At 26.8% G+C, this 14,813-nt stretch overlaps 1 protein-coding gene across 2 annotated transcripts; it reads left to right on the plus strand.

Moving 5' to 3' along the window:
• The first annotated feature begins 2,785 nt into the window (after positions 1 to 2,785).
• LOC122511438 (odorant receptor 13a-like) lies at positions 2,786 to 13,990 on the plus strand. 2 transcript variants are annotated; one of them, XR_006302518.1, is made up of 9 exons: positions 2,786 to 2,897; positions 9,799 to 9,918; positions 10,002 to 10,092; positions 10,181 to 10,317; positions 10,389 to 10,521; positions 11,357 to 11,448; positions 13,363 to 13,412; positions 13,482 to 13,599; positions 13,860 to 13,990. XR_006302518.1 is itself a non-coding variant. In XM_043626656.1 (7 exons), the coding sequence occupies exons 1-6, from the start codon at positions 2,887 to 2,889 to the stop codon at positions 11,405 to 11,407; spliced, it is 543 nt and encodes a 180-aa protein (XP_043482591.1). In that variant the 5' UTR covers positions 2,786 to 2,886; the 3' UTR covers positions 11,408 to 11,448; positions 11,521 to 11,602. The 2 variants fall into 2 exon arrangements, 1 of the variants encoding a protein (XP_043482591.1); XM_043626656.1 differs by lacking the exons at positions 13,363 to 13,412; positions 13,482 to 13,599; positions 13,860 to 13,990 and adding an exon at positions 11,521 to 11,602.
• Positions 13,991 to 14,813: the final 823 nt, after the last annotated feature.

Below are 14,813 nucleotides of genomic sequence, written 5' to 3' on the forward strand. Positions count from 1 at the left end.
CTTAAAAAATAAAGTTTTATTAGGAACGCCATTTCGGTGTTTTTACCAGTCTGGGCCTCGGCGCGTGGAACGCCATTTGGAACGCCCTGCCAGTGAAGTGGTTAACATTCTCTTTAAACTTTATTTCAGAACAGTAATTTCTTGATAGAAATTAATAAACTACAATTTCACTTCAATTCATATCAAGATTTTTTGAAAAAAAAAATAACAAAACAGTTACTTCAATGAAGCCCGTGTAGAACACTATTCATACTTTAAATTTGATTAATTTTACTTATCAATATATTAAATCGAAAAAAAGATATTTTCAAAAAGATCAAAATTTTGAAACTCCATAATTCAAAAAATATTATATCAAATTAAAAAAAAATTAATATTTACACTTCTACTAATAATAGTAACATTTTAGCAAAGTTTAGAGAAAATTCATTTTTTTACCTGGGCTGTTGAGGAATTTTGCCCCATATATTCGTAATATGTGGTTACGTTTTATTTTTTTACTCCGAATCCCCTTGAGATCCCAAGATGAAACTTACAGGACTTGTAAAGCACATTTGCCCTAAAATTTAGCAAAATTTTGAAAAAAAATCAAAGCTGATGTTTTTTCAAAAACAAATTTTTAATTTTTCAAAATTAAAAAAAAAAATTTTTTGAATTTTTTTGTTATATTAATTTTAACTTAAAATATACTTAAAACCAAAGAAATCCTTTTTTTAAAATCCAAAATCAGTTAATTAGAATTAAAGTTATAGCACTTAAAAAAAAAGACAAAAATTTTGAAAATGCCATATTTTTGGTAATTTTCAAAATTTTGAAAAAATATTTAGTGGAGTTGTTTATCACTATAAATGTAATAAATTTACAAAAGTACAGCCAAATTCCAACAAGTAAAAACATAAAAAACAAAAGCATGAATTTTGTTAAATAATCGTTATTTTATATTTTATTTCTATTTTCTATCAAAACGTATAAAAAACAAAAGAATAACCATGACTAACTTCAGGTGTGGACAGAATGAAAGAATGAATAATAGGATTATTATAGTTAATAATAGTTAATTATTTTTATTTTATAATCAATTAAAAATTTGTAATGACAAATAGAAATCATCAGAATTTTTTTTTCACTTTTTTTCATTAAAAGACTAAACTTTTGTTAAATATTATGTTCTGTCGAATTGAAATTATTTTTGTTCTTTACTTCTAAACAAAATTAGAAAATTGTTAAACAACTGTGATTAAGAAATAGAAAATTTATTTTGCATTATTTTTGTTTATGAATCACAATTTTTTAAACAAAATTATAGTTTTGTTTTAGAAAAAGAAAGTTACTGTAACTTTATCAAAAATTATTTTCATCATTTTAATTCAATTAATATTAATTTTCTAGAATTTGAAATTATTTTTTTATGAAAATAATTGAATTCCTGTGAAATTTTTATTATTTATAAAAATAATTAAATGTTTGCATACAATTTTATTAAATCTTTTTTTAAATAATTGAATCAAGCAATAAATAAAAAGTTAGATAATTAAAAATAATTCTTTTATTAATAAACTGAAATTAAATGTTTCTAATAAAACTCCGTTTTTAAAGAGTGAAAGAATTTAACTTTAAAAAGAACCATAAGCACAAATACATTACCTTAATATTTAGGATAATATTTATAAAAATAAATATTTCAGCGTTTGTCAGATTATCGTATTAATCAACGTGGAAATGAAGAAAAAATAAGAGCAGTATTGAATAATTTAATAAGTTGTTTAATTAATGTAGAAAAAAAAGTATAATCGTAAGTGCGCAATTCCATTTCGTTGTTATTTAGATATTATATATAAGTTACGGTAAACTAATTTTTGTAAACAAAATATGTAAGTTGTATTTTTCTCCCAAATAAACACATTAACCCTCACTTGCTCGAGGTGAATCGTTTGAACCCAAAGAAAAGTATTTTTCATTTTCATTCGCTTAGGAAAATGTTATAAAATCGTCATTAAATTCGATGTGCCTACATATAAAACATTTTTAACTGAGCACGTAACTTCGAAACAATAATCGTGAAGTCATTAAATTTTTATAAAAACACTTATTTTATTCAGATGCAGGTGACATATTTTTAAGTTAGTTCTTCTTTATTTGCCAGAATAGAATTAATGTTTCAAAGCTCATGACTTTAGAATAAATGTGATTTTGACCCTCTTTTATTATGTAGTCAGTAAGATAATTACACAAAGAAAGTTTTTTAAATTCTAACGCAGATTGATATATTCATTCTTTAAATGCTAACTGAAGATTTGTAAACCAAATGTTTTAAAATTAAAAATGGAATTTTTTGAACAAAAGTATTATACAATTTCTAAAAATATATTAAAATTATCAGGAGTTTGGCCATTTCAACCATTATGGTTAAAATATGTTTTAGCAACTTTTATAGTTTGTGTTTATGTCAGTCTCCTTATTCCTCAGGTATAGGAATAGAATAGAAGTCAATGTTTTATTAATAAAATAAAATATTTATTAACTATTATTCTTCTTATCCAAAAATAACGCCCAAGTGTCCGCAAAACATTTTATTTAATCTCAAAGAAAGATTTAAATCATTTTAGTGATCAGATATAACTTTGGAAAAATTTGTCCTAATTATAAAGGCCTCTCTTTTAAGGGGGCATATACCGTCATGAGGTCAAAACAAAACCTGCGCCTCAGTTAATCTTGAAATGGGTCCTTATAGGGTTAATAACCTAGTAAAATAATAATAAGAATTTCATTTATAGTTAAATTGTTACATCAAGCTTTGGGATGAGGGAGTAGATAAAATTATGGTACGCACATTACCTCTCTTGACTACTGTCGTATATGGAACGAAATTTATGACATGTTTTCTCAATGCTGAGAAGGTAATCACAAATATAATATTATGATAATAATAGAGTGTAAAATTAAAAAATTTCAAACTGAGATACACACTGCAAAAACAGGTGTCTTAAATGTTATATGAAAAAAGTTTCTTAATCGAGTAAAAGCGTCATAAATAAAGACGTATTTTGTGCCTTAGACGCTAAAAGTAGCTTGATTTAAGAAACTTTTGTCCCAGTATTTTTTACAGTGCAGTGATCAGATAAAAAGTTAAACGATTAATATATGAATTCTTCTTATACATATCGGTGGCAATTCTGTCTCAACTCTAAGAGAGCCGCTGTATAATCTAGTAACTGTGAAATGAGCATTTTGAGAAAGCGCTTATTAAACATTGCGGAGTGATTTGAAAATTGTTTTCTGATATATTTTTAACATATTATCACACGTTTTAGAATATTAAAGTTCGAAAACGATTTACATTTTCAATTCATACTTACTTGTAGCTGACGATTCCATTACATCCTTTAAGATTGGAAGATATTCACAATTGAGCGTCTGGATCGAATAATCCGCTCTCCGCTCGACTGTATGCTTACAAGCCAGTCAAACATACCAAAATGGTCTAAAAATTGAAATTCAAAATTTTAATTTTTGAAACATACATTCTTGTAGGAAATTGAATGGCGCATCTTTTTTTCTATTAAAATTTTTTTGTAGAACAAATATTTTTTAAGATAATGACCAAAAACTAAAAATTTTAAACTTATGAAATTAATTAAATTTTAAAACATAAATCATCATATCTTCGGTAATTATTATTGAATCTAAATGAAATTTGGCATACATCTTCTTTTGGGTTAAGAGAAGGCAACGACAAAATCAAAAATAAAATAAAATAAAAAAATAAAATAAATCAATTGTTTAACAATTTTGCTTTGTTAATGAAGAGAGGTTAGAAATTCTACTTTCTCAACTTTGCTGATAAAAAGTCTGCGGGGAATTTTATAATTCAGAAAACTTCCAGTCAGACATTTATTTATTAACATTCAAGGAAGTTTTTTGCAAAATTTCGAAAAGATTTGTTAAAAACTAACGAAAATTAAATTATATTTGTTTTTACATTAATAATTAATAATTTAATGAGTTTTATTATTGTAATATTTAATAAATAAAAAATTAATGTAAAAACAAATATAATATAATTGCAAAAAACTTCCTTGAATGTTAATAAATAAATGTCTTACTGGAAGTTTTCTGAATTATAAAATTCCCCGCAGACTTTTTATCAGCAAAGTTGAGAAAGTAGAATTTCTAACCTCTCTTCATTAACAAAGCAAAATTGTTAAACAATTGATTTTTTTTATTTTATTTTTTTATTTTATTTTTTATTTTATTTTTGATTTTGTCGTTGCCTTCTCTTAACCCAAAAGAAGATGTATGCCAAATTTCATTTAAATTCAATAATAATTACCGAAGATATGATGATTTATGTTTTAAAATTTAATTAATTTCATAAGTTTAAAATTTTTAGTTTTTGGTCATTATCTTAAAAAATATTTGTTCTACAAAAAAATTTTAATGGAAAAAAAGATGCGCCATTCAATTTCCTACAAGAATGTATGTTTCAAAAATTAAAATTTTGAATTTCAATTTTTAGACCATTTTGGTATGTTTGACTGGCTTGAAAGCATACAGTCGAGCGGAGAACGGATTGTTCGATCCAGACGCTTAATTTGAACCAAGCAATCAACGTGAAGGAACTAGAAAATTTCCGAATTAACTTACAGAATTATAACCAATCCAAAATCGTATAGCACGAATCTAGATTAGTAACGTGACCTTTTTTTTACGTTGGCAACGAATTTCCTAGGTGATAAGATAAACGAACGACGCCATTTCATTCATTCTTTTTGTAAGATCATTAGAGAAAAGTTCTCATTAATTATATTTTTTTTTATTTTCGTGAATAATTTGGGAGAAAAGTCTAAAACCATTTGGGAATCTTGAGAAGACCTACTTTTTCATTGGAAATTCGTTGATCGCATCAGTTTAAAATTCAGTTCATGTACAAATTTGTTTATTATTTTAGATATGATATTAAAATTAATTCCATTTTCTTGATTTTCAATACTGAATTCCTTTGTTTGTTTTGATTTAATTCAATAATTTTATTTTTTTGATTTTTATTCAGATATCATTCATTCCTTTTATTAATTTAATTTTGCCAAAATTGTAATTTATCCATTTAACCTAAATATCCTATATATCTCGAATTGATAAAGAATTCTTATTTTTTTTTTTTTTTTGAATAAGTTAAATATTTGTTGAATTCATAAACTGTCAAAAATTAATACATTTGTCAATAAAAACGTTGTTGATAATTAACATCAATTTTGATCAATCTATAACTTTGATATTATATACAATCACACGATTATTTTTACTGTTGATTAACTTGAAAATTGCCAATTATCGTTTAAAATTATATATGGGACGTTCCACGTCAACAGAAACAGAGCTGTGGCCAAAAATTGGCGCAATGAAAAAAAACGTTAAAGGGCTTAAAAAATTTTTACACTCGTGTACTTTCAATAACAGGTGGGCGTTTTTGAAAATCCAAAATGGCGGCTTAATTATAAGCGAACAAAGTCAACAAAATCATGAACCCACAAATAATATCATAAATAAAAATGACAAAATCCATGGAAAAAAATTGAACGAAATTTTTTTTAACGTTTTTGGGGTGGCTTAATACAAATCTTAACTCAGATTTTGATTAGAGTTAAAAGATTAAAAATGGCGGAAGCAAAATGGTGGACAAATTTTAAAACTCCTTAAAATCGCTCAAAATTTGTTACTCGGGGGTTTTCGGGGTCGCTGATTACGAATATGACATCCGATTTCAAAAATTCAAAATGGCGGATCCAACATGGCCGACATTTTTCTTCAAATTCATTGTATTCGCTCAAAACTTGTTACTCTGGGGTTTTCGGGGTCGCTGATTACAAATATGCCATCAGATTTAAAAAATTAAAAATGGCGGATCCAACATGGTCGACATTCTTTTCTTAACTTCATCGTATTCGCTCAAAACGTGTTACTCGGGGGTTTTCGGGGTCGCTGATTATAAATATGACCTTAGTTTTTAAAATTCAAAATGTCGGATCCAACATGGCCGACATTTTGTTGAAAAATTCATCGAATTCGTTTGAAACTTGTTACTCTGGGGTTTTCGGGGTCGCTGAATACAAAAATGACCTTAGTTTTAAAAAATTCAAAATGTCAGATCCAATTTAATCGGTATTCCAATTTAATATTTTTTATAAGAAATAAAAAGCTGTTTGTACTTTGGCCTTTCTAGTAGCTGAAGCAAATTCTAGTAGCGTTTGAGTATCGTAATATTTTAACCGTTTTATTTGGTTCAATTATAAATCCGTGACAGGATCAGAGATAAAAACCAATTGTGATATGGAGTAGTTTTTTTTGTTCTGGTTCTGTCAAAGAATTGTGTTCGTTCTTGACTATTGTGTTTTTAGGGTTTCGTGGCCACCCGTGTAGAAATTGCCATATTTAGGCTATAACATGGCATGAAACACCTCCCCAGATCGGGCCCAAGTCTGATCTGGGAAGGTGTTTCATGCCATGTTATGGCCTACACAATGATCAAAAGATCTGGCCCCGATTTGGGTCATGGTTAAATTTCTACACGGGCAAGGACTGAATCCCTTATAGCGAAACTCTGGTGTCCGTCCGCAGTTTTCCCTAACAACCGTTGCCATGGAAACCGTTACTATGGTACTGGTTGTTATGGTAATGGTTGCTATGGTAATGGTTGCTTTGTTTACAGTTGCTATGGCAATGATTGTCATAGCAACGCTTGTTATTGAAATCATTATGTGGAGCTCCTGATTGATTTTATGATTTTTTCTTTGTCTTTTAGACCACGAAACCCCGAAGAGGTAGGCGCAATGCGCCTGCTTCTCTCACTGATTTTTTATCAGGCTTCGTTACATCAATGTACAACCAATTGTAACATGCGATAGTGTTTTTGCTATGGTTCTGTCAAATATTTTTGTTTGTTAGATATGATATTTTTTTTGATTGCCTTTAGCACGTATTTATAATTGAACCAAATAAAACGGTTAAAATATTACGATACTTAAACGCTACTAGAATTTGCTTCAGCTACTAGAAAGAACAAAACTTTAACTCTCTACAAACAGCTTTTTATTGCTTCTAAAAAAATATTAAATTCGAATGTCGGCCATGTTGGATCCGTCATTTTGAATTTTTAAGAACTAAGGTCATATTCGTAATCAGCGACTCCGAAAATCCCAGAGTAACAAGTTTTGAGCGAATACAATGAATTTGAAGAAAAATGTCGGCCATGTTGGATCCGCCATTTTGAATTTTTTAACTCTGATGGCATATTCGTAATCAGCGACCCCGAAAACCCCCGAGTAACAAGTTTTGAGCGAATACGATGAATTTAAAGAAAAATGTCGGCCATGTTGGATACGCCATTTTGAATTTTCGAAATCCGATGTCATATTCGTAATCAGCGACCCCGAAAACCCCCGAGTAACAAGTTTTGAGCGATTTTAAAGAGTTTTAAAAATTGTCCACCATTTTGGTTCCGCCATTTTGAATTTTCAGACTCTAATCAAAATCTGAGTTAAGAATTGTATTAAGCGACCCCAAAAACGTTTAAAAAAGTTTCGTTCAATTTTTTTTCTTGAATTTTGCAATTTCTATTAACGATATTATTTGTCGGTTTGTGATTTTGTTGACCTTCTTCGCTTGTAATTAGGCCGCCATTTTGGATTTTCAAAAACGCCCACCTGTTATTGAAAGTACACGAGTGTAAGAATTTTTTAAGCCCTTAAACGTTTTTTTTCATTGCGCCAATTTTTGGCCACAGCTCTGTTTCTGTTGACGTGGAACGTCCCATATGTAGAATCATAATAATATCTGGATTTATTTCAAAATTCTAATTTATTGAATCTTTATTTACTTTCTTTCCTTTTGATTCGTGTCCCAAGATATAAGTCGATTTAATTAAAACTTGATATGTTAGTTCGTAATTCTTTTATAGTCCTACTCAAATAAAACTCTTTTATCTCCGACTACTGTTAATAACTGTTGAGGGTGCTACAAGTTAAGAACATTTTCAAACAGTTAATGATATAGTACATACATGTGACTTTCTCTTAAAATTTTGAAAGCAAATATTTAGCATTCTCTCTTATGTACTAGTGTGGAAATAAATATAATAAATAATTTAAATATAGATAAAAAGTATATTAATGAATATGAAAAGTCATTCTGACTTATTGTCAACTGAAAACGAATTTAATGAATTTCTTAAATATTGCCAACGAGGAAAAGATTGTACCAAAATTTATGTAGGTATGTACAATTTGTGTATTAATCAAACATATTTTTTAATCTATTATTTATTTAATTAACTAGGGTGTTGTGGGGTGATGTGCACGTTTTTTTTTCGTTGGACGAAAAACATGTCAAATAATTAAATTTTTAAATATTTCAAAATTGAATGACTTAGAGGCATTACAATAGAATATTTCTGCATTATTAGATTTTCAGAATTTTAAATTTTTCCTACAAATTTTTCGCTTTTTTAAAAACGTCTGTTTTTGCATTTTCCAAAAAAGTTGGGGTGATGTGCAACACCAGTAAAATTCAGGTATGTAATGCATAAATATTGATGAAAATCTCTTTAATTATTAATTTTAGGCTTTTTCAATGCAAACTAATCGAAATCTGCCAAAAAAAATTTACTAAGGTATAGTTGACCTCTAAAAAGTGGAGATTTCACCAAAGAAAAAAAAATTTCTTTTGTTTAATTTTTTATTTATTCATAACTGAATAAGGAATATAATTAAAAGGAAAATAACTCAGAATTTTTTATTCGATCATGTGAATCACAGTTATGGCACGTAAAAAGTAGTTACGTCCACCCCAAAAAAAAGTGTTGCACATCACCCCAAATATGATATTTTGCGAAAAATGATTTGTATACGCAATACAATGCAATGGAAACACAAAATATAAACAGATATTTAAAAACACTTAAAAAACCAACAATAAACACATTCTTATCTATAAAATAAATTAAAACCCTTCACGAAACGACTAAAAATGTAAAGCGCGAGAAATATTTCCTTCTCGAGAAATTTAAGTCAACTTACGTACAGCAAACCTAGCTGCGAGCTGTCTCGTGAGTTTTATATCAAAAAATAAACAATCTACTGAGGAAACTCCTCAAACAAATGTCAATACTTGGCTTTGTTCAATATCGAACTGTAGATCAGAAATCGGCGGTGTTGCACATCACCCCACAACACCCTATTATTAAGTGATTCTTTGAATTATCAATGTATTAAATTTGCAGGTTATGTTTTTGTTTCTTCATGCTTGTATGTATTTATGCCACTAGTACCATGCTTACTTGACCAAATACAGCCTCTTAATGAAACTCGTGAAAGACTTTTTATTTATGAACTTGATTATGGATTTGATAACAATGAGGATTACTTTTATATTATACAACTTCACACATATATAAACGCATATGTGAAAATTTCTTCTGGATTTAATTTTGATATATTATTCTTTTTATTTACTCAACATTCTTGTGGTTATTTTGCGGCCTTGGGGTAAAATTTTTTATAAACATCTTTACTGTATTTTTACTTGAATGGTTTAGCTAAAAAATTAAATTACAATCTGTATTTAATTTGTTAAAACTGTTACCTTAACTTTCTGTTAGGTTCTATCTTTCGGATTATTTATTATACTTATATTGTCTTTCCTATTAGGTTCTGCATACTAATTTTTATAACCTTAGCGGATGAACAGTTTATATACAATGTTCTGTACATGTTTGTGAATATTAATAATTTTATTTTTCTGTAGTCAAAAACTAGAGAATTTAGACAAGAAAATACCTAAAGAAAAGCACAATATTGAAGAAGAATATGATACAGTACATCAAGAAATCTCAACATGTGTGCAAAGACACTGCAGTGGTTTAGAGTAAGTGCGCAGGGTTATTTTAAAGATTTCGAGATTGTAACTATTTTTCAAATTTTATTAATTCTTTTCCTTTTTTATACCAGATTCTTCTCTGTAATTGAATCTCTGTTTGCAATTTCCTTTTTAATACAAATACTAATCACTGTTGTCATCATAAGTCTTATTGGAATACTGGTAAAAATGGTTTTTTAACACTCTATCATTGATGAAAATTAATAAAAATATGATCATGAGTGTACAATATAATATGAATTTTTTACAGGTTATAATAAACTTAAATAAACCACACGAGGCTTTTAGATTTGTACTATTTGTTGTTGCTCATTCGTTTAGTTTATTTTATCTTAGTTTATCATCGCAACGACTAACCGATAAAATTAGTTTACTTTTTAAAAATGTGTAAGTCAATAAATTAATGAAATAAACTCAAAAGACCATATGAAAACTAAAAACTATTTATCATTTTAAAGATATTTCTGTCGATGGTATGAACTGCCAATAAAATCAAGAAAAATGATACTTCAAATATTGACGAAAACAAAATACACGTACAAACTTACCGCTCTTCAAATTTATTCTATTGAAATAGAAAGCTTTTCAGTGGTAAGTTAATTTAGTTTTATTTTTCATTCTATATAATAATTATGTTTGTTCTTTTTTATTTTTGAATTTAAAAAAAAAAATTTTTTTAACTTTTTATTTCATTTGAGACATTATATATAAAATTTTGTCATTAAGTTTGGGATACTTTTTAAATTAGATAAAATTTTATCTTTCGAAAAAATACATACTATGAAAATTCATTGAACCTACAGGATTAGAAGCATTTGTAAATATAAAACTTTGTGATTTACTATTATTCCGAGTTAAATTGGAAATAATAAAGACAAAAGATGTTTTTTACGGTTTTGACAGATCGGCTGTCCCCTTCATCAACTACAATTTATTAAACTATAAAAATTAGCAAAGTACATATTTAAATAATACTTAACAGATCACCTACCTGATTTATTACCAAGATTCATAAAATTAGGTAGACGTTAATATAATACGGTGGGGATAAGTTAGCATTTAAGTTTAAGTTTACAAAGGAGAATATGAATTTATAGATAGGATCTAAAGAAAAAAATTTGTCATAAGCACCACACAAAATATTACAGAACATTTCAACGACGTCATACACATTGTTTTTTGTATTTAGTTCTTGTTTCCAATTTATTGAGTTGAAGTAAGTGAATATATATTTTAAAAACTAAATCTTAAATCAGTATATGCTGTCCTTTCGGTTTAACGGAATTTTAAAAAGTCGTGTCATTTCTATCAAATATTTTTAGTTCGTGGTAAATTTAAAATATGTTCTCAAACTTTTTAACAAACTTTTTAACAAAATTTTTTACATTCTGGGATTGAAGAGAGAAATAATGGTTTACTTTTGCAGATGATTCGCGCGTCAATGTCTTATTTCACAATGCTTTCATCGATGAGATAAATTCTTAATTATAATCTATATTAAAATACAACTAAGATGTGGTAAGTACGACTATACTAGATACACGTAATGTAATACAATCTTTAAAAATTAATAACTTATTTTAATCACAGATAAAAATTTTTGGAGCAACAGAAACAGATTCTTACATATCACATTATTTGATTTTGTATTAAATCTTTCATTACATTTTCCAGAATTATATACTAGATTATAAAACTTTTTTACAAGTAAAGGTTTATTTTTAAATTTTATATTAGAATTATTATTTCGTAATTAGACAAATAAATTGTATTCAATGTATTTTACAAAAACTGTAATTAAACACTTATATATTGATCCTTGTATACTATCAGAAATTGTAAACTCTTAAGTCTTCTTATTCCATGATTGTTCATAAATTTTTAAAGTTGCTCTGAAATATAAATATGTTTAATTTAAAAATTATCATGGTCTGATAAAAAATTTCTTTCTTAAATTATCTCTACTTTAAAAAATTCAATTATTTAATGACTAGTAGATTTGAAAGTAAAAAATTTATTCGAAAATTTAAGTAGTATTCTTTTCAAGAATGAAATAAAAGATTAAATTTTTGAATTTTATTTTTTCAACTCACATTTTAATATTATTTTCTATGGAAATAATCTCATTTACTGATATACTGGCAAGAACGATCTCAACGTTTAAATAAGAAAAAATTCCCTGAAAGAAAATAATTTATAGAAGATTATCATAATTGGAAAAACTTATGTCGCAAAAAACCATAATATGGTCAATTTAAAATCAATTTCTAGATTTCTTAGAGTATATAATTTATTTATTCCGTAAACTTTATTTAAACATATAAAACTTTATAGTAAGAAAGTTTCAAATGATTCACTTTCATATATACCATTTACATTCTCTAAAGTTTAATTCAGAACAGTAATTTCTTAATCAAAATTTATAAACCGCAAATTCAGTGCAATTTATAGTAAGATTTTTGTTAAGAAAATATAAGATAGTTGTTACTTCAATGAAGTAAGGGAAACTTTAGATCCTCACGGCGATGAGTTCTAAAATTGATATCGATTATTATAAAAGATTCTATAGAATAAATGAATATCTACTGTGTTTGATTGGATGTTGTCCACATCAAAATAAATTCATGCAACGAACTATTACCGTATTTTATTGGTTTAGTATCCTAAGCTTTCTTGTGGGACAGGTATTTTTTTTAATATTAATTCAAGAATATATTTTTTAAAATATATAGTTGCGTATTTTTTGACCATGTTCTTATCAGTTTGGATGTTAAATCTTTGTTTACAAATGTTGGTTGTACCAGACTGGCTCTTAAAAATATTGAGAAACAATATGCTACCATTTTCACATCTTGCAACATTCCGTTGGATCTCTTATTAAGTTCTTGTGAATTTTTCATAAATAACATTTTTTTGAAATTCAATGGAAAATTTTATAAACAGAATTATGGTACCCCAACGGGTTCCCCAATCTGTGGTCTGTTTGCGCGCAGATATTGTTATGACCGATTGTGTAACTGCATGTTTTAGAAAATTGTCATTTGTAAAAACTTGTTACTAGTATTATTACAATCTTGTTATTTGTTAATTATGATTTGTTATTATTTTATTATTACAATGTTGTTGTTATTTGTTTATTATATTTGCATAAAATTATAATCTAGGGTTAAAACTAAAATAATCTACCTAGATCTTTGTCCTTTTCTTTCTAATAGGATTTTCGTATAGTTAATCCACATGCCACTAGGTACATTGACAGATCTAGGTAAATTATTTTAGGTTAAAATTTACTAATATTAATGCATTGCACAAGATTGGTTTTCGACTATTGATGTAAGTTTTAATTTTTTTTAAATTCTCATTAGACAATAGCTATAGTAAAATACTGGGACGAAATGGAAAAACTAATTCAGTTCTTTCCAACCTATTTAGTGAGCCTCATGAGTGTAAACTACTTAATAGCTTGTAGCAGTAAGGAGAATGTAAGTAGTTCTTTACAAAATTTTTTATTGGCATATACACACACACACACATTTTTTACTATATTATAGATAGAGGAGCTTTTAGTGGAAATGAAGAAAAATTGGTTTATTTGGAAATCCGAAAGGGAATTTAAAATTCTTCATGAACACGATCTTCAAGGTAGAAAGTTCATCATTACATTTTTGGGTAAGACATTTATAATAATTATTATTTCGATTTTCGTCACACTTGAAATTTTATCTAAAACAAAATAATTCAAAATTATAGTAAACATATTCGTATCCCACGACGATCAAAACTTTTTTTTGCGTCATTACATTATTTTGTAATGGGTTTTTCAGTAATTTAAAAATATTTAAACATAAACAATCGACGACCAACAAATTATTATAAATGATATAATAATAAAAACAATTTTATTTGGAACACAATTTTATTTCTTGCAGTTGTTATTTGCACATGTTGGTTTGAATTTCTTTTAGAACCACTGTGTCCATTAATTATGGATATCATAATGCCATTAAATCAGTCTCGTCCAAGAAAATTCAACCCAGTGGTAGAATATTTTGTAAATCAAGACGATCATTACTTTTGGATCACACTACATACTTGTCTTACTAATACAGTAATGATTACAATTATTGTTAGTACAGATGCAATATTTTTGTCTTTTCTCTATCATGCATGTGGTGAATTTGCAACATTAGGGTAAGAAAAATTGAGACTTCTACAAAAAAAAATTATATCCAGTAGTTTCGTTTGGATATAAAATAACAGAAAAAATTGTTAAATTCAGCCCTTTTGGTATGTTCGCGAAGTATAAATATAAATAAAAAAACATTTTAAAAACTAATATAGTAAATTACAAAATAATAACAAAAACAGAATATGTAACAATCCAGAATATGTTTTCAGTTATAAATTGAAAAATATTGCCAAAAAAGACTGTAATGAACGAAATAAAATGCAAGAGATTAAATTTTGCGCTGAAGTGCATGACTCACTTTTATCGTAGGTATACAATTTTAAATTTATTTTCAAAAAAAAATTTATTTCTTAAATCATATTTAATGTAACTGTAAAAAGACTGCTTTTTTAAACATTATGTAATTATTATTTAAAAACTTTTTGTTTGTTTAAAAATTATTTAACACTTAAAAAAATTTCTAGATTTCTTTAAATATTTAAATATGATTTATAAACTTTAGATTTGTAACCCGTATCAGCAAATGTTTTTCAACTTTATATTTCATTGTCGTAGGGTGTACTATAATTTTAATTATTACTTTTGGAGTTCAGGTAAAAAAAACCTGCATAATTATTTTATGTATATAATGAAGAAAAATCCGGAAAAATTGTTCTTTATTTATAAATGTTTTATTGTACTTTGGGAGCGTTCA

This window comes from Leptopilina heterotoma, unplaced genomic scaffold (genome assembly GCF_015476425.1).
Source record: "Leptopilina heterotoma isolate Lh14 unplaced genomic scaffold, ASM1547642v1 Lhet_121, whole genome shotgun sequence".
Taxonomy (NCBI): Eukaryota; Metazoa; Arthropoda; class Insecta; order Hymenoptera; family Figitidae; genus Leptopilina; species Leptopilina heterotoma.